Genomic DNA, 27,011 nt, shown 5'->3' with positions numbered 1-27,011 from the left:
TCAAACTCAGAAAACCTCATAGAGGTTTTCTAAGCTCATATCCCTCCTTGTCCTTCTATTATTCTTCTTGGAAGGCAAGCAAAGGTCAGCTAACTTCATGGCTGTTGGCACATTTGCTATTCTGTACAACACATAGTGGTTCAGTTTTTGAACAAAAATACCCCTTCTGCTTCTTGATATTCAAATAAATATATGTAGCAACCACCCAGGCTAATTAAGGGTATTTTTAGGGGTTGGTACTTTACAGATAGTGGGCCAGAGGAAGAAGAAGAATACAAATGGCATAGCTCTGGAAAACCAATTGTGGGTTGTAACCCTAGCTATTTTCTCTTGTGTTGGCATAGTCTGCAATTGAGTGTGCTTATTACATGACCCCAAATACCCTTTCTAAGACAGACACTAACAGCTGCAGAAGACATTAAAAATAGGTAGTACTAGAATCCTGGAGTCCAATGTATATGATAGCATGGGGATCCCTGGGAAGAATGGAGTATCAGGAGATGAAAGGGTATAACTTAGAGTAGGAAAATTATCTAGGGTAGTAGTAGCAAACCTGTGGCATGCATGCTGCAGCACTTTGTGTGTATCATTAAAAGCTCTAAGAGGTTCACCATCACTGATGTAGGGCCGTTGACTCTCCCAAATGTGCTCCTTGGACCATCAGCATTAGCTGGGATCTGTTAAGATCTCTAGTCCCAGTTCAGAGCTACCAAATAAAAACCCTGGGGGCAGTGATGGCAAACATTTTAGAGACCACGTGCCTAAACTGCAACCCCAAACCCACTCATTTACCACAAAGTGCCAACACTGTAATTAAACCTGAATATCTGATGCTCAGCTGCTGAGGTGACTTGGCTCACATGCTGACAGAGGGCTCTGTGTGCCTGCTGTAGCCCATGTGGCATAGGTTCAGCACCACTGCTATAAGTCATTACAGGGTGGGCTACCTATCTCTTCTTTCTTAAGAGACACTGCAGGATTAGCAGAAGCAAAGCTGTTGAATAAGGCTGGCTTGAGATTGAACTCTGCTCCAGTACCCACTAACTGGGTGACTATGAGCTGCTTATTTAACTTCAGAGGTTATCTTGAGAAGAAATGGGTATGTTAATGCTTACTTTGGAGAATTGTAGAGATTTACAGTCATAAAAGGAAGGCCCCAAATCAATGCCTAGCATGTGTTTTCAATGAATATGTTTATCTTCCTCCTTCCTCTTTCTTCTTTGTTCTTTTCCTTCTCTTCTTCCTTTTCTCCTTTTGTCTGCTCCTTCAAAGCACCCACTAGCCATTCATTTAAAGTTATCTGTAGACACATTTCTTATTGTCAGAGAGCAGTCTTAGATTTTAAATTCCCCATGTCCCTGGATTATTGTGATTACATTATCAGGTTAAAAATCAGGGTACATGGCTATGCTAACAAATGTATCTATTTGTGGAAAAAATATTTGAAATTAGGACTATTTTGGAAAATCTGGATAAAAAAGAATATGATCTTATTCTGTCTTAAGCATAATATAACCCTTCTTATTCATACCAGAAGTATTTTTCATTGGGAGTGAGAAACAATGTTTGCCTCACTCATTGGTAATTCTGAATAAGAGCCAACATATATTTGGCCCTGCATCCCAGTTGCCCTGGTGGTTGGAAATTACTGTGTTAGAAGTCACAATAGTGTTGTCCCGTGGCCCAGAGCTATTTGTGAAACTTGCCAGAGTAACCAAGCACCGAGTCTTGGCTTTATGTTGGGCCTGTAGTATAAAGAGTGGGTATAGGCTGGAATTAGGGCTTTTGGTGATAAGAGGGACATAAATTAGGTTGGCAATAGAAAATTTGACAATTGTTATAGCCACTTCTGAAAGATCTTTTCTTGGCTTTCTTTATACAGCTCTATATCTTCGGTAGTGTTGATCAGCCTCTATTGCTTGAGACTCTTGTCCTTGGCTTTTGTGAGATTATAGTCCTTGGTATGCTAATGATGTACTGACAACTCAATTTAGGTTTGGTTCTCTGCTTCTTCTGTGCCTCACCTATTATCACTATTTCCCAAAGTACGTGACCTTTTTTCTTTGCTATTTCTTACTGGGAAATCTTCCTTATAATTTCTCCTGAGCCACTGACTCCCAAACCTATTTATATCTGTCTTCCTTTATTCCACTTGAGGTTTAAACCTATTTGCATGTCCTATTGGTTCCCTACATTTAATACTTTCAAGAGCAAAATTTTATAATCTCTTCTTCAATGTCACTATTTTCTCCTAATATGTCCTTACACTTTAATGACCACACATAAGATTGATTCTTCCTCCTCAAAATTAAATTTGACTATCTCCTTCTCTTCAAACTAGATTCAAGACTGTTTATACATACTTCCAGTCCATATTTACAGCCGTTCCTACATTTTGCTTTCCCAACTTTAACCTCTTCAAACTTCATTAGTTCACCACCATCAAATCTCTATTGTCTTCACCTCTCAAATTTTAATTTTGTTTGTCTCAACTACCCTTCCATTCCCTTCTGTATCTGTTATAATCATATTATTCTTTAAATCCTATATTCAGTGCCCCACAAAACCTTTCCTAGAAACCAATAGCCATTTATAATCCTTCCTTTCTTTGATGTCTTATAGTAGACCAGCATATGATAGATACTACTAAACACAGTATACCTACCATTTCAGATTACTCTACCTACAACTCTGCCTATGAGGCAAATATCCCATTTTGCAGATAAAGAGACTGAGGTCTAAGGTTATACAATTTGAAACTCTTGTCTTTGGCTTTTGTAAAATTGTACTCTTTGGTGTCCTCATTACATATTAACAGTTCTATTTTGGTTTGTCCCTTTGACTCTTCTAGTCCTCACTCCTTTTGTCACTGCTACTCTTTAAAGTAACTAAGCTCAGAACTGAAGGTAGGGTTGCTTGCTCTTAACTCACTTTGCACACTGTTTGAACCACATTTGTTATTGGTTGGTGCCTGAAGGCCCTATGATCTTCAGATAAGGAGCAAAGGTCAACCATAGTGAGCAGATCCTTGCATACAATGAATGTTGGATGGAAGTAAATGAGCAAAGTACCTATGTTAGAAAATCTAGTAGTAAGTTAAATTTTAATTTTGTATGCAAAAGGAAGACTTGGAATAGGTGTTAAGACCAAATTTGGTTAACTTTTTAAAAACAACTAAGAGGATTGGAGGGAGACATCTTCTTGCTCCTGCTAGTGTTAGTGATAGAAGAGCACAGGAGGCTCATACAGCTGCCAGCCTCTCCTGAATTAGTCCTCATATATTTTCACACATATCTTGACTCTATGTTTTATAGTTCATGAGACAAGTGAGAGTACAGAATTATTTTCTTTTTATATGTGGAAAAACTTAGACCCAGAGACAAGATATATAAAAGCAGAGTCTCTAGATCAAGATTATGTCTACATTTGAATTATGGCTTCAATAGTTAGATGCTCTGTGGACTTGGGCACATTATTCAACCTCTCTAATTTTCAACTTCTTCATTTTTAAAAATAGGAATAATACAGGTTGGGTATCCCTGTCCAAAATGCTTGAGACCAGAAATATTTCAGATTTCAGATTTTTAGACTTTGAAATGTGTCTTAGTTAAATTTCTCTTTGGTAACCCAAAACAATCAACACCCACAAGTTAAATGAGGAAGGTTTATGTTGGCGCACAGTTTGTAGAGATTTTGGTCCATAGTTGGTTAGGTCACAGGCAAGTTGGCATGGCAGAGGGGCATCATAGAGGAGAAACAGTTCATGGTGTGGCAGGTAGAAAGCCACAAAGAAGCAAGCAGCAGCCTATCCTCCTGTCCCTTTTATTCCATCAGGCCTACAAGCCTTTTGGGTGGTACCACCCTCGTCTAGGGTGGAGCTTCTTATCATCCACACCCAGAACCATGCTAAATCAATCATTAGCCTAATCCAAGTATCACATCTTTAATCCACATTCATTTATCCTAGATCTAGCCACCTCCACAAAAGCCCTGCCTATGAGTGCATGAAGATTTGAGGGGAAAACTAGATACAAGCCATAACATTCTGCTTCTGGATCCCCAAAACTCATGCATATCCCTTTATGCAAAATGCATCTAATCCATATCTGAGAATTTCCAAGTCCTAACAATTTCAGCACTACTGAAAAGTACTCAGTCCAAAGTCTCTTCGGTGATTTAAGGCAAACTGTTAGTTGTAAGCCCCCTAAACAAATTGGAAAGAAAGTTAGACACTTCCAAAATACAATGGCATAAGATAAACATCCTCATTTCAAAAGCTAGGGAGGTAGAAAGGAAAGGGATCAAAGCAAGTCTAAAATCCAGCAAGGCAAACATTAGATCCCATAATTCCATATCCAGCATCTGTTGCAATCTGTGGCAACATATGAACTCCAGAGGGCTTGAGTGGCTCTGCCCCTATGGTACTGCCAGTGGGTTTTAGCTCCCACGGCTTCTCTTTTGTGCTGGCTTTGCTCACTCCTTGGGACTTTGCTCAGATGACTCATGTTACTGGCTTCTCCAATCTTCTGAGAACTCTATAGTACCTTCAGCTTCAGACTCACAACTTCACACTATGCTCTCAGGAGCACATTGCCTGGCCTCCCAGGCATTCTTCTGAAATTAGGGTGGAAGCTTTCCTGACCCCACAATTTTTGCATTCTGCATGCACCTAAAAGGAGCACCATGTGGATGATGCCAAGGTCTGCTGCCAGCTTGAGCAGTCATCAGCTTCCTACTCTCTTTACTGTAGGGTTCCAATTCTGGATTGCTGAACACTATGAACCAAAACCGGAGGAACAACTTCCCTAGGACTCCACCATTCTGGAACATTGTGCTCTGGGTCTTTCTTCACAAAACAAAGTCTTTCACCTTTGCAATTTTGAGACTGCATAGGGTAGAATCCTGGTGGTTCTTGTGATGCCCTTAGGCAATCTTTTCTATTGTCCTGTTCATTTTCAGTATTCAGGATCTCCCCTGCTCCAACTTTGCAGACCATAACTTTACTGGAGCTTCCTTTCTGGCCAAACTCAAAACTTTCAAAATCATTCCCCAGGTCCAGGGATTTAGCTCAAGGCCCTGAGTTCGATCCCTGGTACAAAAATAAATCATTCTCCTGGGGTCTTTGCTCTTGTTTCTCAACATAGATCTGGCCAAAAAGCCACCCACCAGTAGCCATGCTACCACCTAAACATTAGGTTACCTTGAGATTTCTTCCACTAAATTAGTCCACTGCACTTAGTCTCCTGAAAAGTGTTTGGACACAAAATGCAGACAAATTTTCTGCCAAAGCATAACACACATGGTCTGGAATCCAACAGGCAGTGCAGTCCTTTTCCTAACCAAATCCTCCATATTCTGGTCTTCTGAGGTCTGACCAGAATCTCCCATCAAGTTCTGCTTACAACATTCCAGGGCTGCTTCTTCAGCTGCTATCTCCAAAGCTTTCCAAACTCTTCCCACAAGCCATTTCCCAAGGCTTTTGAACCACATGGCCTGGTAATGTCACAGCAGTGAACCCTCTCCTGGAACCAAAATTTGACTTATTTTTTTTCTTGTTGCTGAGACAAAATATGCAATACCCACAAGTAAAAGGAGTAAAAGTTTACTTTAGCTCAAAGTTTTAGAGCCTTCAGTCCATAGTTGGTTGGCTCCAAGGCAGGGTGGCATGGCAGAGAGGCATCATAGAGGAGAAATAGTTCATGGTGTGGTAGGCAGATGCCAGGCAGCAAAGCAACAAGCAGCAGTCTGCCCTCCAGTGGGTCCACCCATACCCAGGGTGGGGCTTCTCATAACCCACACCCAGAAAAATGCTAAATCAATCAGTGGACTAATCCAGGTATCACACTCTTAATCCACATTCACATACCCTAGACACAGTCATCTCCGAACAGCTCCACCTTTGAAGGCTTGAGGCTTTTGGGGGGGGCATCTAGGTACAAGCCATAGCAAAATATGTGAATAAATTATATGTTTTATCCCTAATTTAAAAATCCAAAATATTAAATTTCAGTTTTTGATTTTGGAGTACTTCAGATTTTAGATCTGTGGATTAGAGATATTCAGCCTTTAACAGTGTTTTCTTAAAGGACTTCTATAAAACTTAAATGAGTAAATGTGTATAAAGTGTTTAGTACCTGACACATAGCAAATATTCTATTAGCTAAAATCATCTTTATCATTACACTTCTAGTAAATATTAAAGCAAGGTCTTAAAGCCAGGTGTTCATTTTTCTATGATGTTTTGTTGGGGAGAAAATACAACAAAACACTGGTCCAAGACACTGGCCATCTGGTAACTGTAGGCAAATCACTTTTATGTTATACCTGATCTCCAAGTGCTTGAAAGCGATGATCTTTGAAATGCTAACAAATTCTGAAAGCCATGAATTCTAAGACCCTGGCTTGGTTTATGAGTACTAGGTTCTGAATAGGCCTTATCCAGGGTAGTTCCTGAACAGAGTGTCAGTAATCAGTACTATTTTGACGTTTGATCAACTTTTAACTGTGAGCCCTCATGGTCCTAGAAATCAGTAATATTTTGACCCTTGATTAAAAGTCTTAAATACAACTTTAAACTGTGAGCCCTTGTGATCCTCTAGGTTGGGGCTGTCTATGCTTATTTAGCTCTAACAACACCCAATTGGGTTACATTTTTGGCAGGAGAGGGGGAAATTCTCTATAAAAATCTATTTTGTTGAGGCCAGTGACCAGAAATTCTCGTTGCCCACTGAGGCCAGAGCAGGAGAATTTGACTCTTTCTTTGAAAGGAAAAAAACAAAAACAAAAACAAAAAACAAGTGCAACATAAAAATGAAACTCCTCAGAGGCAGTGACCAATGGCTTTCTAAATCTCCTTGTTCAGCATTCCTTAAGACTAGGAGACATCTTTTTCTGGGTGGAGATTTTGATTTTTGTTTTTTAGAAATTCCCATTAGTACAAATTTGCCATACATAAGGATCACATTCATCATAAGGAATTTGTAACTGCACATAATGTGTCTTAATTCTTTTTTCCCATTTCCCTCTCCTCCCTTCACTCTTCTTCCTCTCCCCATTTACAAAAGCTTTGTTTCCAGTTTTGCCCTTCCATTCTCTTTTTTATCTCTTTCCCCTTCCCTTCCAACTCTGCTGTCCCTTGTTCCTCATCCAATTTGAAGATGTTATTCCTAGTTTCTGGATATCTATCCTCCATTTTGCTTGCTTTGAGTTTCTCAAACAAAAACAATGTGATATTTAAACTTGTATGTCTGATTTGTTTTACTTAACATGATCTCAAGATGTGTCCATTTACATAAAAATGACTCATTTGTCCTTCTTTATGGCAGAGTAGTACTTCATTGTATATAAAAACCACATTTCCTTTGTCCATCTGGTGATGGGCATATGGGTTGTTTCCAGGATTTAGCTATTATAAATTGTGCTGCTATAAACATGGATAGGCATATATTACAGAGATATGATGCTTTTAACTCTTTTAGGAAGATACTTAGAAAAATGGAAACTCTAGATTTAGTTTTTTGAGGAATTTCCATACTGATTTCCATTTTGGTTGTACCAATGTACACTCTCAACAAAAATGAGGTAGAGTTCCTTTTTTTTCCAGAGTCTCTCCAGCATTTATTATTAGTTGATTTCTTGATGATAGCCATTTTTTCTGGTGTGAGATGAAATCTGTTTTAATTTGTGTTTCTTGAATGATCAGTGATGTTGACCATTTTTTTCATATATTTATTTGCTGTTTGCACTTCTTCATCTGAGAAGTGTCTATTCATTTCAGATGTTCATTTTTGGATGGGGACTTTAAATTTGGAGGGGTCTGATTTTTTAAGGTCTTTATTTATTCTAGATTTTAGTTCTTTGCCTGAGGTAAAAAAATTTTCCCATCCTGTAGGTTGTCTCTTCACTCTCTTGGTAGTTTTCTTCACTGTGCAAAAGCTTTTTAAGTTGATGTGGTCACAGTTGTTGATTCTTCATAATATTTCTTGTGTGATCAAGGTTTTGTTCATAAAGTCTTTGCCTATACCAATATCTTTGAGAATTTTTCTTTTCCTGGTTTCCAGCAGATTAAGTCTTTCTCTTTTCATATTTAGATCCTTTTTCTATTTTCATTTTAGTTTAGTACAGGGTGAGAGATATGGGTCCCCAAGTTCAGTCTTCAGCATGTGGAAAGCCAGTTTTCCCAGTACCATTTACTGAAGAGGCTATCATTCTTCCAGTGAAGGTGTTTGGATCCTTTCTAAAAGATAAGGTACTTGAGTGTGGCAGGAGTTGTTTCTGCATCTTCTTTTCTGTTCCATTGGTCCTCAGGTCATTTTCTTTGCTAGTACCATGCCATTTTTATCATGGTAGCTTTGTAGTATAATTTCAAGTCAGGGATTGTGATGCCCTCTGCCTTACACTTGCTGCCCATAATTTGCTTTGTTATTGTAGGTCCCTTTTGGTTCCATATAAATTTTAGGATTGCTTTCTCTAGTTCTGTGAGGTATGCTATTGGTATTTTTATTGGGATTCCATGAAATCTGCATAACAGTTTTGGAAGTATGGCCATTTTCACTATAATACTTGTGCCTATCCAAGAACAGGGGATATCTTTTTCATTATCTGATATCCCTTTCAATTTTTTATGGAGTATTGTAGTTTTCAATGTATAGGTCTTTCTCTTCCTTTATTAGATGGATTCCTAAGTATTTCATTTTTCCTGATGCTACTTTGAAAGATGATATTTTGCCAAGTTTTCTCTCAGTGAGTTTATTTGTGTACAGGAATGCGATGAATTTTTGGGTGTTGACATTGTATCCTGCCATTCTACTGGATTTTGTTATTTATTCTAGGGGTCTTTGGTGGAGTTTTGGGGGTCTTCTACATAGAGGATCATATGATCGGCCAATAATGATAATTTAATATCTCCCTTGCCTATCCATATTACTTTTATTTCTTTTTCTTGTGTAATTTCTCTGGCTAATGTTTCTTTTTTTAAATTTGTAAATGAATATTATTGGTACACTTTAGGTATACAATATAATGACATTAATCATTGGAAATTTCCACCTTTACATAATCTCTCTTCATTCTTATTCCTCATTCCCCTGCCCTCCCTTCAAACCTGCCACCCCTTCATATTTACATAGATTTTGTTTCTGTTTTTTCATTTTATTATATTAATTCCATTCCCTTCTTTCCTTTCCCTACCCCTCCCACTTCCCCTTCCCCTTTGCCCCTTTTCTTCCTATTTCACATTATCTATTATACCTTTTAGTCCTTATTTATACTTTCAGTTTCTCACACTAGGGAAACTGTTTAGTATATGCACATGTGCGTCCTATTTATTTCACTTAAGAGTATTGGCTCAATGAGCATGCATTTAGCTATAAATGTCTCTAATTTCTCATTTTTTATGGTTGAGTGGTACTCCATTTTATTTAAAAAAAACACATTTTCTTTATGCAGTGTCCAGTTGATGGGCATTTGGGCTGCTTCCAAGAATTAGCTGTTACAAATTGTGCTGCTATGAACATGGGTGCACATATATCGCTGTGGTATAATACTTTTAATTCTTTGGGGAAGATCCCCAGCAGGGGAATAGCTGGGTCAAATGGGACTTCCAGTCCAAGTTCTTTGAGGAATCTCCATACTGATTTCCACAGTGGTTGGACCATTCTACACTCCCACCAGCAGTGGAGCAGGGTTCCTCTTTCCCCACAGCCCCACCAGCATTTGTTATTGGTTGATTTCATGATAGAAGCCATTCTTTCTGGGATGAGGTAGAATCTCAGCATTATTTTCAATTTTGAAAGATAGTTTTGCAGGATACATCAATCTGGATTGGAGGCTGTTTTCCTTTAGGGCTTGGAATACATCACTCCAAGCTCATCTTGCCTTGAGGGTTTGCATTGAGAAGTCTGTTGTGATTCTGATGGGCTTTTCTTTGTATGTTATTTGTTTCTTTTCTCTAACTGCTTTTAGAATTTTGTTCTTCTGTTGGGTTTCTGGAATCTTAACTATTATATGCGTATGTGCAGAATTTTTTTGATCAAGGCTAGTTGGAGTCCTATATGGCTCACTTATCTGTATGTCAAGTTCTTTTCCCCTGTTTGGGAAGTTTTCTACCATCACTTCTGTGAACCCTTTTTTTATGTTGTCTGTACTCTCTCCTGTTTCTTCATTGACTCTGATCAGTCTTATGTTTTCTTCTTTTCATTGTCTAGCAGCTGCTGGATTTATTTCTTGTGGTCCCTTACTATTTTTAAGAAATTTGTCTTTCCCTGCTCACTAATCCTATCCTGTCTTCTATATATGAAGTTTTGTCCTCACATTGGCTCATTCTGCTGTGTAAACTTTCAATTTAGTTTTTATTCTCTTGAAATTCTTTTTTGCATCTGTTTCATGGATTCCATTTGTTTCTATGTTGGGATTCCATCATGTCCCTCAGCTCCCCTATTTTTTTAATCTGTGCCCTCTCTAGATTTATTAATCATGTCTTACACTATGGGCACAATCTCTTCTGTTATCTAAGAAATCATTTCTGATTTCATTTTTTCAAGATCCTCTTTTGTTGCCAGTTCATGGAGTCCAGGTCATTGAGTATTAGATTGTTCCATTTCATTTCCCTTTGTGGTTGCTTTAAGTGATCTGGAAGTCTGTTTTTGGGACTTGTTTAACTGTCTTCTCATTTCAATGGGGTGAGTGTGTGTGTGTGCTGCTGGTGGCCCTGGGACTCAACTCCTCAGTGATGGGGGTCGCTGTGCTCGTGGGCACTGGGGGTGGTGTTATGGCGGTCCTGAATGCTACTCCTCTGCACTGGGGATGGCTCTGCTCCATGGCACTGGGGGAAGGCTTCTCTTTGGCACTGGGACTGGCTCTGTCTGGCTAATATTTCCAGAACTAGTTTGAACAAGAGTGTTTATGTTGGGCATTTTTTTTGTAGTCCTGATTTTAGAGTAAAAGCTTTCAGTTTTTGACCATTTAGTATGAGTTTGGTTATTGGTTTGTCTCAGATTGCTTTTCTCAGATTGAGCTAAAGACCTTCTGCTCCAATTTTCTGTAGCATTTTTATCATGAATTGCTGTTCTATTTTGCCCAATGCTTTTTCTGCATGTATTTAGTTGATCATGTGTTTTTTGTCTTTTTTCCGTTAATATGTTGTATTACCTTAATTGATTTGCATATGTTGAATCATTCCTGCATTCCTGGGATGAATTGTGCTTGGTTATGGTGTGTTATCTTTTTAATGATTTGCTGCATTCTGTTTGGCAGTGTCTTCTTGTGGATTTTTGCATCTATGTTCATTAAATGTATAGGCCCTGCACTTCTCTTTTTGGTTGGCTCCTTCTCTGGTTATGATATTAGGGTAATGCTTGCATTCCAAGAATGGCTTTGGGAGTTTTGCTTTCCTTTCAATTTCTTTGAAGAGTTTGAGGAGGAGTGGCATTAGATCTTCTTTAAAGTTCTTGTAGGATTCAGCAGTGAATCTATCAGAACTTGCACTTTTCTTTTTTGAAGTTGTTTTACATCTTTAATTTCATTGAAAGTTGGATTATTTAGAATTTGTATATGTTCCTGATTCAGGTTTGATAATTCATATGTATCTAGACATCTGTCTATTTCTTCTGCATTTTCCTTCTTATTAAACTACAGCTTATTAAAGTAAGTACTGATGATCTTGTGAAATTCTGCAGGATCCTTTGTGATTTTGCCCTTTTATTCCTAATTGTGTGGATTTGTGTCTTTTTTTATAAGGTTGGCTAAATGTTTGTCTAATTCATTTAATCTTCAATTCATTGATTTTTGTATTGTTTTCTCTGTCAAGTCCATTAATTTCTGCTCTGGTATTTATAATTTTCTTCCTTGTACAAGCTTTAGGTTTAGCTTGCTCTTTTTCTAGAACCTTGAACTTCAGCATCAGATTATTTATTTGAACTCACTCTGTTTTTCTCTTGTGGGAGTTTACCACCATAAATTTCTCCATAGGACTGCTTTTATTTCATCACAGAAGTTCTGATATGTCATATTGACATTATTGTCTAATTGTAGAAACTGTCTAATTTCTCCTTTCATTTCATCTGTGACCCACTGGTTATTCAGTAGGGTATTATTGAACTTCTATATATTTAACTTCTATATTTTTATAGAAGTAGTTTTTGTGGATTGCTTGCTATTTTCCCAGTTCATTGCACTGTGAACTAATAATATGTACAGGATAACTTCAATTCCTTTGCATTTACTTAAGCATGTTTTATGAGTTATTATGTGATCTATTTTGGAGAATGTCCTGTGTGTTCTTGAGAAGGATGTGTATTCTGTTCTTGTATCGTGGAACACTCTGTAGATATGTACTAAGTCCATTTGTTCAAAGGTTTAGTTCATCTGTCATATTACTTTGTTAATTTTTTGCCTAATTGATCTGCCTTTTGTGACTGATTATTGAGGTCTCCCATTATAATTGTATTAGTGTTTATCTTATTTTTCATATCCATTAATTTTTATATCATTTGTTGTACCTGTATTTGGTGCATATATATTTATTATTGATATCTCTTCCTCTTGTATTTTTCCTTTAAAAAGTATGTAGTAACCTACTTTGTCTCTTCTGATCAGTGTTGGCTTAAAATCCACTTTATCTGCAAAGAGAATAGCTACCCTTGCTTTTTTTCTGGTTTCTGTTGAATGAATTATTTTTTTCCATCCTTTGACTTTCAGTTTATGAATTTCTTTTTGAGTTAAATATGTTTCTTTTATGCAGCATATTGTTAGATCTTAATTCTTGATCCATTCTGTTTCTTTTGATTGGTGAATTTGATGTTTATAACTGTTGGGTATGGACTTATTCTTGTCACTACATTATTTTCCTGTTGTTGCTTCCTTTTTTTTTTGCTTTCTATTGAATTGTTTGCCTTGCCATTCTCTTGGGCTTTTTGGAATTCTTAACTTCATTGTCTTTTTCTAGAATATTCTACAGAACTTTTAGGAGTGGTGGTTTGGTAATCATGAATTTCTTCTGATTTTCTTTATTATGGAAATATCTTATTTCTCCATCAATTTTGAAAGATATCTTTGTGAGATACATCAATCCGAATTGGAGATTGTTTACTTTTAGGGCTTGAAATACTTTGCTTCAAGCTCTCCTTCCCTTGATGGTTTTTGTTGAGAAGTCTGGTGTGATTCTGATGGGTTTTTCTTTATAGTTGATTTGTTTATTTTCTCTAACAGTTTTTAAAATTTTGTTCTTATGTTGAATTTCTGGAATTTTGACTATTATACGCCTTGGTGTATTTTTTTTTCCTGATCATGGTTATTTGGAGTTCTATATTCCTTACTTCTCTGTATGTCAAATTCTTTTTTCATCCTTGGAAAAAAGTTTCTGAAATTATTTCTGTAAACAATATTTTTGTGTCTTTTGTTCTATCTTCTGATATTTCATTGATTTCAATTAATCTTATATTATTGTTTGCATTGTCTGACAGTTTTTGGATTGTTTTTTCATGGTTCCTTGCTATTTTTAGGAAGTCTTTTATTTGATGATTGCCAACTGCAAGTTTGTCTGCTAGATCTGAATTTCTATCTTCACATTGGTTGATTATGTATAATTTCAATAGAATTTTTAATCTCATATATCTATTTGAATCTGTTTTATAGTATCCAGTTCTTTCCTATGTTGGGCATTTGTGGTTTACCTGTCTTTCCTAATCTCTTCTATTTTATCTACTCTAGCATCTCTAACCATTTTTTCATTAGGATCATCATCACTTTATCCATGTAATTTTTTTTTTTTAGTTTTGTCAAGAGAGTTATTCATGCATTTTGTTACTTCTGCTATTACCATTTCAGACGAGATTGGGTCCATTCAGGATGGTATGGCCGTAGACTGCTATTACCATTTCAGCAAGGTTAGCTGGGGGGCTTTTGGTTTCTTTCAACTCAGTGACTGCTGGATTTTCCTTGGGTGTGTTGTGGGTGTTGGATTGCATCTTGATTACATTTTTTTCTTATTTTCTGGTTTTTTTGTTTATTTGTTTTCTGCATGGAGGCTTGAAGTTGCTTATGGTAGGTGGCTTTTCACTAATATTGAGATCTACTAAGGAAATGAGATGTCTTCTAAGCTTTTGGCCTTTGAGTCTGTCCCAGGATCCTGTCTTTTCTATTTATAAGGGATGAAATTTTGCAGCCTGTTTGGCCTAGCACATAGTTATTTGGTACTGAGCTGTAATATTTTCTATGATCCCCCCCAGACAATCTAGGAATTGGCATGCAATTAAGACCAATTAATCACAACAACTATGTCATGTTGGTTTAAGTATTACAGTCAGTGATAACAATATCATCAAACACGGACTGAAAAATGACAAACTGTGATGACTAATAATTTGCCACCTTTAACTTTAGGTACAATATTTATTATCATATAACAAAATCTAAGACCAATCAGAAAATTATATATAGTAAATGTTCACTCAACATAGCAATTTTACCATAAAGGGAGAAAATTTTAAAATGAGAAGAGGAAAATATAGAGAAATGAAAGAAGAAAAGGACATTATAAGCAAGGCTGCCTCAATGTGCATCCATTTAGCAATAAATGTCTCTAATTTCTCATTTGTGATGGCTGAGTAGTACTCCATTTTATAAAAAAGCTACATTTTCTTCATCCAGTCTCCAGTTGATGGGCATTTAGGCTGTTTCTAAGTTTTAGCTATTACAAACTGTGGTGCTATGAACATGTGTGCACATATATCACTGTGGTATGATGCTTTTAATTCTTTGGGGAAGATACCCAGCAGGGGAATAGCAGGGTCAAATGGGACTTCCAGTCCTAGATTTTTGAAGTATCTCCATACTGATTTCCACAGTGGTTGCACCAATCTACACTTCCACCAGCAGTGGAGCAGTGTTCCTCTTTCCCCACAGCCCCACCAGCATTTGTTATTGGTTGATTTCATGATAGCAGCCATTCTTTCTGGAGTGAGTTGGAATCTCAGTGTTGTTTTCATTTGCATCTCTTGAATGACCCGTGATGTTGAACATTTTTTCATATGTTTATTTGCCATGTCTACTTCTTTGTCTGAGAAATGTCTGTTCATTTCAGATGCCCATTTTTGGACTGGATCTTTAAATTTGGGTGGTCTGATTTTTTAAAGTTCTTTATAGATTCGAAAGAAGGGAATGGAATTAATATGAGAAAATGAAAAAATGGAAACAAAGTCTTTGTAAATAGGGAGGGATGGAGGGTTTGAAGGGAGGGCAGGGGAAGGGGGAAAAAATAAGAACCAAGAGAGTATGTAAAGGTGCATATCTCCAATGATGAATGTCATTATATTGTACACCTAAAATGTACCAATAAAAGGATAAAAAAAAGGAAGCAAGGCTGAAGGACAGAAGAATATTACTCAAGCTTCAGGAAGCTACTGAAGAAGACAAGAGGGAAGGAAAGAAGAAAACCAAAGCAAGAACAAAACAAAATAATAAACCCCCTAAAACCAATATTCCCACTCACAAAAAATAACAATCAAAAACAAAAAAAGAAAGAAAGAAAACAAAACCCAAACAAAGGAACAACAACACAACAACAAAAAGACCAATAGCAAAGAAAGAAAAAAAAATTCTCATGATTTCAATCCTATGGCTATCTTCTGGTATACAGTTTTGTGGTAGTGTCCAATTCAAGGCACGACTCTGCTCTTGCTAGTAGACAAGGGAGTCAATCAGAGCCTAGATCCTTGCTGAATAATTCCTGCAAGCTGACAGTAGAATTAGGTCAGTGTGCTAGTTTGGTACTTTCAACTCCACAGAAATTCAGGCTGAATCTGGCCTCTGGTCATGGTGATGAGGCCTGAGTTCTTTAGCTTATAGTATTCTTGATGTCTTTTACTGGCCTGACCATGGTTCCTTCACATGGACATCTCCCATGGATCTCCCTCACCCAGTCAATGTGGGAGTTTAACGCTGGGAGCCTTGAGATGAAGCCAACCTGTGGCTCCTCTGAGTCTCAGGTTCGGTTGGCACCACCCTAACATGGTGTTCGACAAGGCATCTTCTCCAGGGGATACGGCAAATGCTTGGGCTGGTTTCACTCACCAGCTGTTGTAGTTCATGGCATCTACTGCTCTGTTCCACTGGAGCATTTGTCCCACTGGAGCATTTGTCCCTGAAGACCTCTGGAGTCATCCGCCTTCGTTGCGTCTTTGTAGATTCAATCTTCCTTTTTCTTGCCACAAGGTAGGAGCTGGGAAGAAAGTGCAGATTGCGTCTTCCTTTTTCTGCCTTGTGGTCTGACTCTTCAATTTCTTTGTAGGCTCCAATTTTCCCTTAGGATCCTTCCTGTGTCCCTGGGTTCTACTTCTCTTTTTCTTTCCCATATTATTTTCCAGTGTCAGTATTCCAAATCTTGGAGAAGCTAATTTATTGTTACTTACTGCCCTGCCATCTTCCCAGAATCCCATTGGCAGTACATTTTGATAGATTGAAGAGTATATGAGCAAAATAAAAGAAAGATAATAGGAAATAGGGAGATGTATCTTTCTCAAAGGTTAAGGGGATCAAGAGATGGATGGAGGGGTGATAGAGGTGAGGGAAAGGTGATATAGGAATCAAGATGTGTTATGAACATGTACCAACTCAACACAGGAAATATGTACATTATTTATTGCACACATGTCTCCCCAAAAAGAAAGGGATCAAGAGATGGATGGAGAGTGGAAGGAGAGAAGGAAAATGGGATAAAAAAGGAATTAAGATATATATTTTACATGTATCAATTGCCCACAAGGAATGTAAACATTATATAATATAAACAAATACTAATTAAAAATTTAAAAATTTTTTTAAAAGTATATGAAGTCAAAAGACTTGGCTGCACAATTTATTCCTTATGTTATTGGCTGAAGTACCAAGTAACTTCTATGAGCCTATTTCCTCATCTTTATAATAGTGAGTAAGTAATAGTGAGTAAGTAAGTCATTCAGTAAAGATCAAGTGATGTAGTAGATATGTAAACACTTTTAAAACAGTAAAACATAAAGCAATTGAAATATGGTGTTATAAAAAGTCTTGCTAGAAATCTTTTGTCCATGGTGAGGAGATTAATTCACACCTTATTTTCTGAAGGAGGTGCCAAGGCTGGAATCCTGAGCAATGAATTATGTTTTAGTTAGGACTTGATGAAAAGTACAACTTTAAGTCAAAATGTTATGGTTATATATATGTTCATATGTGTGTGATATGTGGTGCATTCATGTCATGACCATAGGTGTGTATGTTCTAGGGATGACCTGTGGGAAGGGATACATATTGCCACGTGATGTCTGTTGTCTGAACTCTTTTGCCTTCAATCTTAGGGTTCCATGATTGCTTAGAGGAATCAGTCCTTCCTAAGCAGACTGATGGAAAAGCTAACTTCTAAAGACATATTCAGGAATTCAGGGCTAGGGAGAGAGTGCTTAAGTCTCTTTCCCTGACAGGCGGTATGTTCTCTATTCTAGAATGTGTTTCTCCAAATGCTGAGAAGACCCCTAGCTCCCATCCTTATCACTGTGCTTAGATGAGTATCCTGAATATGTGCATTTGTTCATGTGGTGGGAGAATAGATGTTTTCTGCTATTGTTTGCAGACTGGGTCTTGCTTTCCATGAAGTCTAATGATCTGGGTTAGGGTGCATACCCTCCCTTGCTTTGCTGGATGGTCTTTAGCTCATCTCTCAATTTCTTTGCTGCCCTGTTTTGATATCCATTAAATGCAGAAGTCAACCAATACCCCCATATTTATCTCACAGGGTGGTTGTACAAATCATTAAATTAATCTGTGCCAAAGTTGAGTTTCTTGGGGACAGAGTATCACAGAAAATCAGTCTTTCATACCCATGACCTTTCTGGTGGCATTGTGCATAAGTGAGGGCAGGAGGCTGAAGCACTGGGGTCTGTTGTGTGTGAGGAGTGTCATGATCTGTTATTCCAGGGAGAGGGGTTCAATGGGGTACCATCAACTCTCAATTGGTCAGTTACAAGAAAATAGAAAGGGGAAAGAGCACAGATAATTGAAAGTTAATATGCATGAACCTCATTTTAGCTATTGATTTAATGCTGGGAAGATTCCAGACTCATAGAGAGATGAACCAAAGAGAGATGAAATAGAGCTTTCTTCTCTATGGGAGATCATGAGTAGGATAACATATGTGTGGTCTATATCCACACGTTGGATCATTCTATGCTTTGGCTAATGGAGAGTTGACAGAATTATCTTGTAGTCCAACAGAGCTTGCCACTCCCCTTAACCCCACCCCTATCATGAGAATGTATAAGATTTTCCCTAAGTAGTAGAGCTCTGTGGGTGGGGGAAGGAACAAGAAAAGTAGCCAGCTATGTGGACTGAACACGTTCTTATTTTGTCTCCTAAGCTGATCACTGGAGATTCCATCGTTAGTGCTGAGGCAGTATGGGATCACGTCACCATGGCCAACCGGGAGTTGGCATTTAAGGCTGGCGATGTCATCAAAGTCTTGGATGCTTCCAACAAGGATTGGTGGTGGGGCCAGATCGACGATGAGGAGGGATGGTTTCCTGCCAGCTTTGTGAGGGTGAGTGTCCGTCTTCACTCTCCTCTCCTCTCTCCTTGGCTGCCTACTCCTGGCTTACCCTTCACCAGCCCCTGTTATCCTGCTCAATCCTCTCCTAGTGGCTTTTCTCATATTTTTTATGTTTTATTTTATTTTTTGTCCCCTACCTAGGACCTTGGCTTCATCTTCACCTTTCTAATTTTTAGATGTTTCTTTTGTCTCTTGTGTTTCTTGTTTATTTTAATAACCCTCCTCACTTCCTACCTTTGTTCAAATCACTTTCATCATTTGGGCCTTAGTTTTCCCTTCTGAGGTTGGCCTGGGTGGATTTGATGGTGCATTTAAGTGTATATTCTATAAACATTTTTGCCTTTCTTATATTTCTTTTTAATGTTTTCTCTCTTTTATTATTTATTCTTTTTTTTTTCCTTTGGTACTGGGGATCGAACTCAGGACCTTGCGCTTGCAAGGCGGGTGGTGGAACCACTGAGCTAAATCCCCGGCCCTTATTATTTATTCTTGCAGATCCTGCCCATCTTCTCTGCTCTCTTCTTCTCTCTGCTCTGTCATCCCATATATTTCCCTCCTCTCCTTTTTCTCTGTTTCATTTACCTTGTTTCATTCAGAGAAGCGTGAATACGCCTGTGTATTATAGGACTCTTACTGTAAGAGTATATATGCCCTGCCTCATCTCCTTGAGCTAGGCTTACTGATTGTATACATTACTTTTTGAAACAAAGTCAAATGGTTAGGATCTAAAATGTGCCAGGTGTGGTAAGCAGGAAGCCTGCAAGAGCTTACAAGGCCTTGGCATTTGTACCACGAAGCACCTGGCCAATAACAGAGGAACTCTCAGGAGGGGGCTTCCAGGAGTTTCTTCTCCCTCTGGGCCACTAATTTATAGGGTGCTGTGGGAGAAGAACACTGGATAGGTGCCCCAGCTCTTGGCCTTCTGTGAGATTGTGAGATGGAATTTGTTCTTTCTTATAAGCTTAGGTTTTTCCATCTACAAAATGGTACTGGCAATTCTTTAATGCCATGGGATGTCACAGTGAATAGGATAAAATGTGAAAATTGCTTCATGTCAAGGCAAATATCAAAGGAACATGAGGGTGTGTTATGACTATCCTCACTATAACCTATTACTTTTTGTTAATTTCCCTTGTAGAATGAGGCCTGAGTCTTCTAGACCACAAACAAAAGACTCTTGGAGATTGAAGGGTCTCAAGGGTTACATTATGGCAGAGTGATATGAGGGAAGGAGCAGGGTATTTGGAATCAGATAACCTGAGATATAGCTTTACTACCTCTTGCCTCCATGGCTTTTGACAAAATTTTTAATCTCCCTGATCTTTGGTTTCCTTATCTGAAAAATAGGGCTACCAGACTTTGATACAGATTTAATGAGATCACATCTGGAAGTAAAATATCTGTCATAGTACTTGATACTTGAAGGTACATGGAAGATGGTAACTTGTTTTATCATTGTCATAATAATAATAATTATTATTATTATTATCATCACCACCACCTTATTAGCTCTAAGAAATTAGCTCCAAGGTTGGTCCTAGGGGTTGAAAGAGGCTTCCTTTCTTGGAAGGATACAAAACTGGAAAGTACTACTATCTGATTGGGATGAATTAGGTGAGGGCATTGACCAAAAGGGAGAAGTAAACAAAATGAACACCCATCCCCTTCTATACTTAAAGATATATCCAATTCTTTCTTCCCTGTATATGTACCATGTTTTGTCAACATTGCAAAATGCTATCTGTGTCACAGATCAGCTTTACCAGTTGATGAATCAGACCTCTAAGTGTAGGCAGAAAGAGCATATCAATAACCATGAGCCTCAGGACTAGTGTAAGGTTCTGTACACATACAGCTTATGTCTCTTGTGTTGATAGACCACTGTCTCTTTAAAGGAAGATTAAATCACACTCAAATCTAAATGCATTTTACTTCCAGGAAAATATAACTTTTATAATATATAGTAAATCAAGGGATTGGGGTGGGGGGTGACTGAGTAAGCCTGGATGCTGTGGGGAGGCAAAGGGCAGAGTCAGGGTTCAGAATATCTATGTAACCATTTATTGATGTTCCTACGTCCAAAGCTAAGAGGAGTAATCCTCCAGGCATACAACCCCAGCAGCCACTTGTTATAGAATCTTGACCAGTAGTTCTCAACTCTGGCTGTATAACAAAGTAAATCACTTGGGAACCAGTTAAAAGAAAACCCTCTAAAAAAACAAGCAAACAAGCAAAGAAAAAAATGGCTAAAACCTAGAATCCAGACTAATTCAATAAAAATCTTCAAAGATAAGACACAGAAATTAATTTTTTTAACCTAGTTCCTGCAAGATTTTACTGTACAGCCAGGGTTAAGAGGCACTGCATTTTTGTCAGATAATAGAATATATAGCAAGAGTCACAAATGCAATTTAAATTTTTCTAATAATCACATGTAAAAAGTAAGTTACAAGTGAAATTAATTTTCACATATAGTAGCCCAATATATCTAAAATATTTTGTAACACCATATATTGATATTATAAAACATAAAATTATTAATATTAAGTTTTTGAAATTTGGTGTGTAGTATCTCAATTCACACTAGCAACATTTTAAATGCCCAGTAGCCTTCTGTGACTAGTTGCTACTATATCAACAGCACACATCTAAGTTTGCAATAAATACTGTGATCATAAACCTGGAGCAGTAATAATGCCTAAGTCATAACTCAGAGTTCCCATATTCTTTCTGCTATAGCAATGTTTATTACTTGAAAAGCTAAGATATATTCCATGTTGCCTTATACTATATTTACAGTATTTATTTAATCATTGTGAACCTTTTTGTTTGTTTTAAATGATCTTTAGATCACTAAAGAAAAGTACCAAGGAATCTTAGGGGCCAGTTTTTATGGTGTTACTGGTAAAATAAATTATATTGAGCTGTTGACTCTTTTTTTTCTTTTTGTGGTACCGGGGATTGAACTCAGGACCTTGTGCTTGTGAGGCAGGCTCCAGAACCACTGAGCTAAATCCCCAGCCCTTGAGCTGTTGAATGAATGATATGAATATTGGTTTCAAGGTAGATCTTTCAATTTTCATGAATGAGTATTTATGTTTACATTTGTAATAAGACTCTGTAATAGCCGAGGAATTGCATGATAGAAGTTATAAAGGCTCTTTTTAAATAGACTTTAAAAAATGGAAATGCTATCTCTGTTCTACATTGTCTTTGCTTAGAGAAAAGAATAATATTATGAAAACAGTGCTATGAGATTAAGAAATGGCAGACATGATTTTTAATCATGATTCTAACATTCATATGATCATGGGCTTTTATTTTCTCCTTTATTTCTGAAGCACTCCAGAATCTGTTCAAGTTCTGACATATCTAGGAAGGACATAGAAATGGGTCATGCTAAATTAGTGCTTATAAAGTTGGTAGGTGAATAGGTATTTTCCTGGAATATTGTACCTTTACATTGCTTTATTTATCCAGACTCACCCTGAGATGAGATTTAGTTCTATCTTGGGAACATTATCCCTAGACTATTTGGCATATAGCAGGCACATATAATAACAAGGAAAATATTTAACATGACTCTATACCAACTGTATACCTTTAAAGAATGTTGGGTCACATTGGTGAGCGACTCCATTTCTTGTCTTAAAGCTTCATTTCTGTGTAAACCTTCAAGCCTTGGGATGTATGATCAAGACTTGTTAGTGTTGTTCTGTCTACACTAGCCCTACCTGTTATGTTAAAGACAAATGTAAAATCAGAGAAACCTAGGTTCTTGGCTCAGTTTTGTCATTGGATACACACCTGAGTAGCATCTTATGTATCTTCAAAACTCAGTTTTCTTGTTTGTAAAATGGGGATAACTGGGTATTGTATAAATGCTTTGTAATCTGTGATATGCCAAATATACATGAATGGGAATTATGCTATCATTTTGTTTTCCACATAAGAAATTGCCAGGTATATTGTCTTCTACACAGTCAAATCTGCCTTCCTCATTGTTTAGAATTTCATGTTTTCCTATGTGTGTTTGTGAGTGTGTTTTCACCTTCTTTTCCCTTATATACTGGGGATGTCCCTTTTATAATAGCAGGAGTTGATGTACCTTCCCAGTAGTCAGTCAGGTTTAATGAATTACGGCTTGCTGAATATTAGTCTCTATCTAATCTGTTAACATCTCTATCTGTTTTCCTGGGCTGGTTTCCCCGCTAGGAGCTGAGAACTGTCTGGTGGGATCGGATTCTATCTCTAAGTAGAAAATCACATCCTTGTTGTAGGCTTCCTTTTCCCTGCTGGGCTTCAACTCTAAGTCACTCAGACTCCTTTCTTTTGTCATTGTGCACAAGAGGAACCTTTGTTTTGACTTTGGGCCATGGCCTGAGGAGAGTTTGCAGCCTACTTGAAGGTAAGTTGCATTCAGGACACATGGCAGTTGAGGCCTTTGTTACAAAACTTGTTTGGTCAAAACATAAGGATCCTGCTCAGATGCCGTCAGGAAATATATATATATTTTTTTCTTGATTTTCTAAAAAGAATTGTGCTTTTCTTTGGTTTCTAGTTTGCCTGGAGGTATGGAGATAAAACCATACAAGGTTATTAGTTTCATTCCTTGCCTTTGTACAGACAAGATCTCACAGAAATTCAACCTTTTCTGTTTGTGGGGAAGACCACTGTTAAAATGCTACTTGGATTTTATTTATATAATGTCTCCTTTTGCAGCCATAAAAGGCCTTGGGAAAAGCTTTTCATCTATATGAAACCCTAGTCTCATTCACTGTGGGTTTAGAACTAGAAAGACCTACCTTTTCCAGGGGTGGCCAACTTAGGTGTTTATAGCAGCCAGGCAAGTCATTTTTCTGAATGAAATAGTCTGATTCAAGGAGTATGTGGGAGCCTATGTCCAGCTGGAAATGTGCATTGCCAAACTTTGGATGAGTTTAGATATGCCAGCCCTTGTTTATCCACTCAAGCTTCAAGTGGTCATAAGCCTCTAACCTTAACTATCTATGCAGAAGGGCCTGCTATAAAGCCCTGGAGGTGCCATATTATAGGTTCTGTGACTTAAGGCTGATATTAGTGGGAGGCCCTTTCTCTCTGGATTATAGAGATTTTTTCCATACATTAGACTTTGAAATGGCATTATTAGTACTTATTTTCATTCACGAGATCCATCTTAGTGCCTTCTCGCTGTGCACATACTATGGATTACAATATCTACTACAATATTTGGTTAATTGGAGGTGAATTTTAAAAATATGGAACCCTTTCCAGCTCAGAGAAAACCTTTCTAGCTGTTTCATGACTCAGATGATTATTCTCAATTCAGGAAAAATAGATCACTCTGTAGACCTTTCTCAGAAACCCCAAATTGAAATCAATCTTGAGTCATGTACTTTATCCTCCCCCTGCAGGCAGCACCATTTCTAAATCACCTTGAATTTTGAGAACCTGACAGCATCTGTCAGTCAAGCCTGAACTGTTTTCTTGTTTCCAGCTGTTAGTGTTATACTGTGGTGTAAGCGAATTTATTGAAAGATGTTGCTTTTGCACCAGAGAGGTGATATTTAAGAGCTGGCACCAGTAGGAGAAATGCTAAATTGTTCTCTAGGTAGTGAGTCTTTCTTTTCTTTTCTTTTCTTTTTTGGAGTATTAGGGATTAAACTGAGGGCTTTCACATTGAGTTTCAAGTTGATAAGTTGCCCAAGTTGGGGTCAGACTTATAATCCTCCTGTCTCAGCCTCCCAGAGTGCTAGGATTACAGTCATGCACCACCACACCTGGCAAATAGTAGAGCTTTCTTTTCAAGATCGGCCCATTGTATCTTGCGTGTGTGTGTGTGTGTGTGTGTGTGTATTTATGTGTATATGTGTTTGGGTTATTGAGGGTTGAACCCACATCCCCAGTCAGTTCAGTATAAGTGATCCTCTTGCCTTGGTCTCCCAGAGTCCTGGGACTATAGGTATGTGCCTCTATGCTTAACTACTATAGCATGACTTTGTGACCTGAGTTGGCTACCTGAGTTTAAGGTTATGACCTGAGGTGTTGGTCTTCTTTTCCCTATTTAGTCAACCACTGGGTTAATTAGGGGATAGTGTATGGTGCCTTGGTGATGAAGAGAATTGGACCATGATTACATGCCTCAAGATGAGGTCTGTTTCTGTGGTGCCTTGGATAGTAAAGAAGTTTGGAAAATCAACGAAACTATATTTTTTCCTTTTTGGTCAACATAGTTATCATTACAAGTAGAAAAAGAAACCTCCTTTCTTTCTTAATGGCTTCTTAATATTAAATGTTATTATTATCTTACCAACATAATTTACTAAGCCCAGAACAACAGTAACTGTCTAGCACTTAGCAGCAGCCACCTCTTTGAGCAGGATAGACAAGTGCTAAGAGTACCTTGAGATGCTTACTCCCAGGCCTCCTGTCCTACTTATTGGAGGGTTACTAGAACGATAGTACTCAGAAGCAGTTAAGTATTTTATGGTTTTTAGAAGTGAGTCTTTTCTGAAGAGCCTTCAGTTGGGATGTCTTTACATTGAATGAGAGAACTGATATTTTTTGCTTTAGCTCTCTTAGAATGAAACCCATGGTAACTAAAGAAAATCTGTATTAGCTTTAGCCTATTTATACTGAAATGTAAATGATTGATGTAAAATCCTTGCCTGAGAGTGATTTGAAGGTAAAAAGGGTCCTTGAGGGTAGCGAGGAAACAAAGTAAGTGGGAAAAAAAATGGACAAAAAGACCATGGGAGGGAGGACTGGAAAGCATTTTTCTAGCACCACCATTTGCTTGGGGACAACTATGTCCTAAGGGTCTATGTCTCATAGAAAGTGCTAAGAACTTTAGATGACTGGCCTGACAGATGAAATTGATTTCACATCTTTTATCTAATGCTTGTGAATGGTATGATCTTTGACTTATTTTTTCATATCTTTGAACCTTTTATTTTCTTCCCTGTAAAATGGGACAATGCATCCTGCTGTTTTCTCAAATATCAGATCCTGACATCTGAATAGAATGCTACAATTTGATAGGGCTTTTGCAAACACATTGCAATTTGCCCTCCCTAATATATAGAGTTGGAAGGCTACCAGAGGAGGACAGAAAGGCTCAATCACTGTTTACAGATGAAATATAGAGAATAGAGAGACTATCTTCTCTGGAGACCAGGTAATTGAGAAAGAGTAGTACCTGAACTTCTTGGGGCTCACAATTAAATGTCTTTCTTATGCCCTTGGACCACTGTGGTACTCAAAGTAGCTGGTGAGTATGAAAGAAAATTAGCAAGTCTGAAGACTATGCCTTCATGAGAAATTATGCTTTTTTTTCCTCTGAGAGGGAATCTGGAGCATTACTTTGTCTGCAGATAAGCCAGATGATCAGTTCAATGCAGAGGGCTGCTATACAGCAAAGGAGTATACTGCTACTGTGAGGACCAGATGATTGTACCTAGACCTGGCAGCTCTCTTATGTTCCTACCTGTCCTTAAGTTCCAGTTCTATAATGAGTAGACTTCATAGCTACCATTTACTGATGGCATGCTTCTGTGCTGGCCTTGAAACAAAGTTACAGTATCTCTGGCCAAGCCATTTAAGAGCCAGTCTGTTTGGTCACATTGGTTAGGCTGCTAGTCTGCAGTAGTCTGCAAGCATCTTCATGTCTCCTCTAAGGCCAACTTCTCCCTTTTTTGACTCCCTCAGAATAGCTTCAGGCTATGAAATTTCTGGGTCTACCAAGTGTGGCTTTCAAGCATACTTCTCTTTTACATTCCCTTCCTGTCTTTGGTCTTACTACTTTTCAGTCATTGGACTATAGCCAAACTGGGTACTAAACTCAGGCATGAGCTAAGTTAGGGCCACTGTAGCCCAGAGCAAAGGGTGTGTACTGAGTCTTTGAAAATCACAAAGAGCTATGACTGATTTTTGGGAAGCATTTATTGGATCCAGGTAGGATACCGCCCTGAAATCCTTGCAAAATCTGGATGATCCCAGAAGATTGGACAGTCATGCCATCCAATGGGGTCATAATAACCATGCTTTTCCCTCTTGCCTTTCTCCCTTTAATAGGGAATTTGCTTCTAGCCTATATTTGCTCCATTTCAATCTCTTATTAAATATTATTTTATTGGTACATTTTAGGTATACCATATAATGACATTCATCTTTGGAAATTTGCATGTTTACATAATGTCTCTTGGTTCTTGTTTTTCCCCCTTCCTCTCCCCTCCCTTCAACCCCTTCATCCCTCCCTATTTACAAAGACTTTGTTTCCATTTTTTCATTTTATCATATTAATTCCATTCCTTTCTTTCCTTTCCCTACCCCACCTACTTCCCCTTCCCCTTTGCCCCTTTTCTTCTTATTTCACATTATCTATTATACCTTTTAGTCCTTATGTACACTTTCAGTTTCTCACACTAGAGAAACTATTCAG

At 37.9% G+C, this 27,011-nt stretch overlaps 1 protein-coding gene across 7 annotated transcripts in view; it reads left to right on the top strand.

Annotated features, from left to right (window-relative positions):
- The window catches only part of Arhgef9 (Cdc42 guanine nucleotide exchange factor 9), a 241,660-nt gene that overhangs the window by 63,608 nt on the left and 151,041 nt on the right, over positions 1-27,011 (top strand). For 6 of the 7 annotated variants that reach the window (XM_004872265.3, XM_004872264.3, XM_021250208.2 and 3 more), the window contains exon 2: positions 18,383-18,562. The exons of the other annotated variant lie outside the window; for it this stretch is intronic. In XM_004872265.3, coding sequence (XP_004872322.1) covers positions 18,383-18,562 — 180 coding nt within the window. The remainder of the gene's footprint in view (positions 1-18,382; positions 18,563-27,011) is intronic. 7 annotated transcript variants of the gene reach the window in all.

The sequence above is a fragment of the Heterocephalus glaber genome, unplaced genomic scaffold, assembly GCF_053883595.1.
Source record: "Heterocephalus glaber isolate CG9 unplaced genomic scaffold, H.glaber_assembly_v1.0 deba00000936, whole genome shotgun sequence".
In the NCBI taxonomy this organism is placed as follows: Eukaryota; Metazoa; Chordata; class Mammalia; order Rodentia; family Bathyergidae; genus Heterocephalus; species Heterocephalus glaber.
This window is presented reverse-complemented; position numbering and strand designations above follow the sequence as displayed.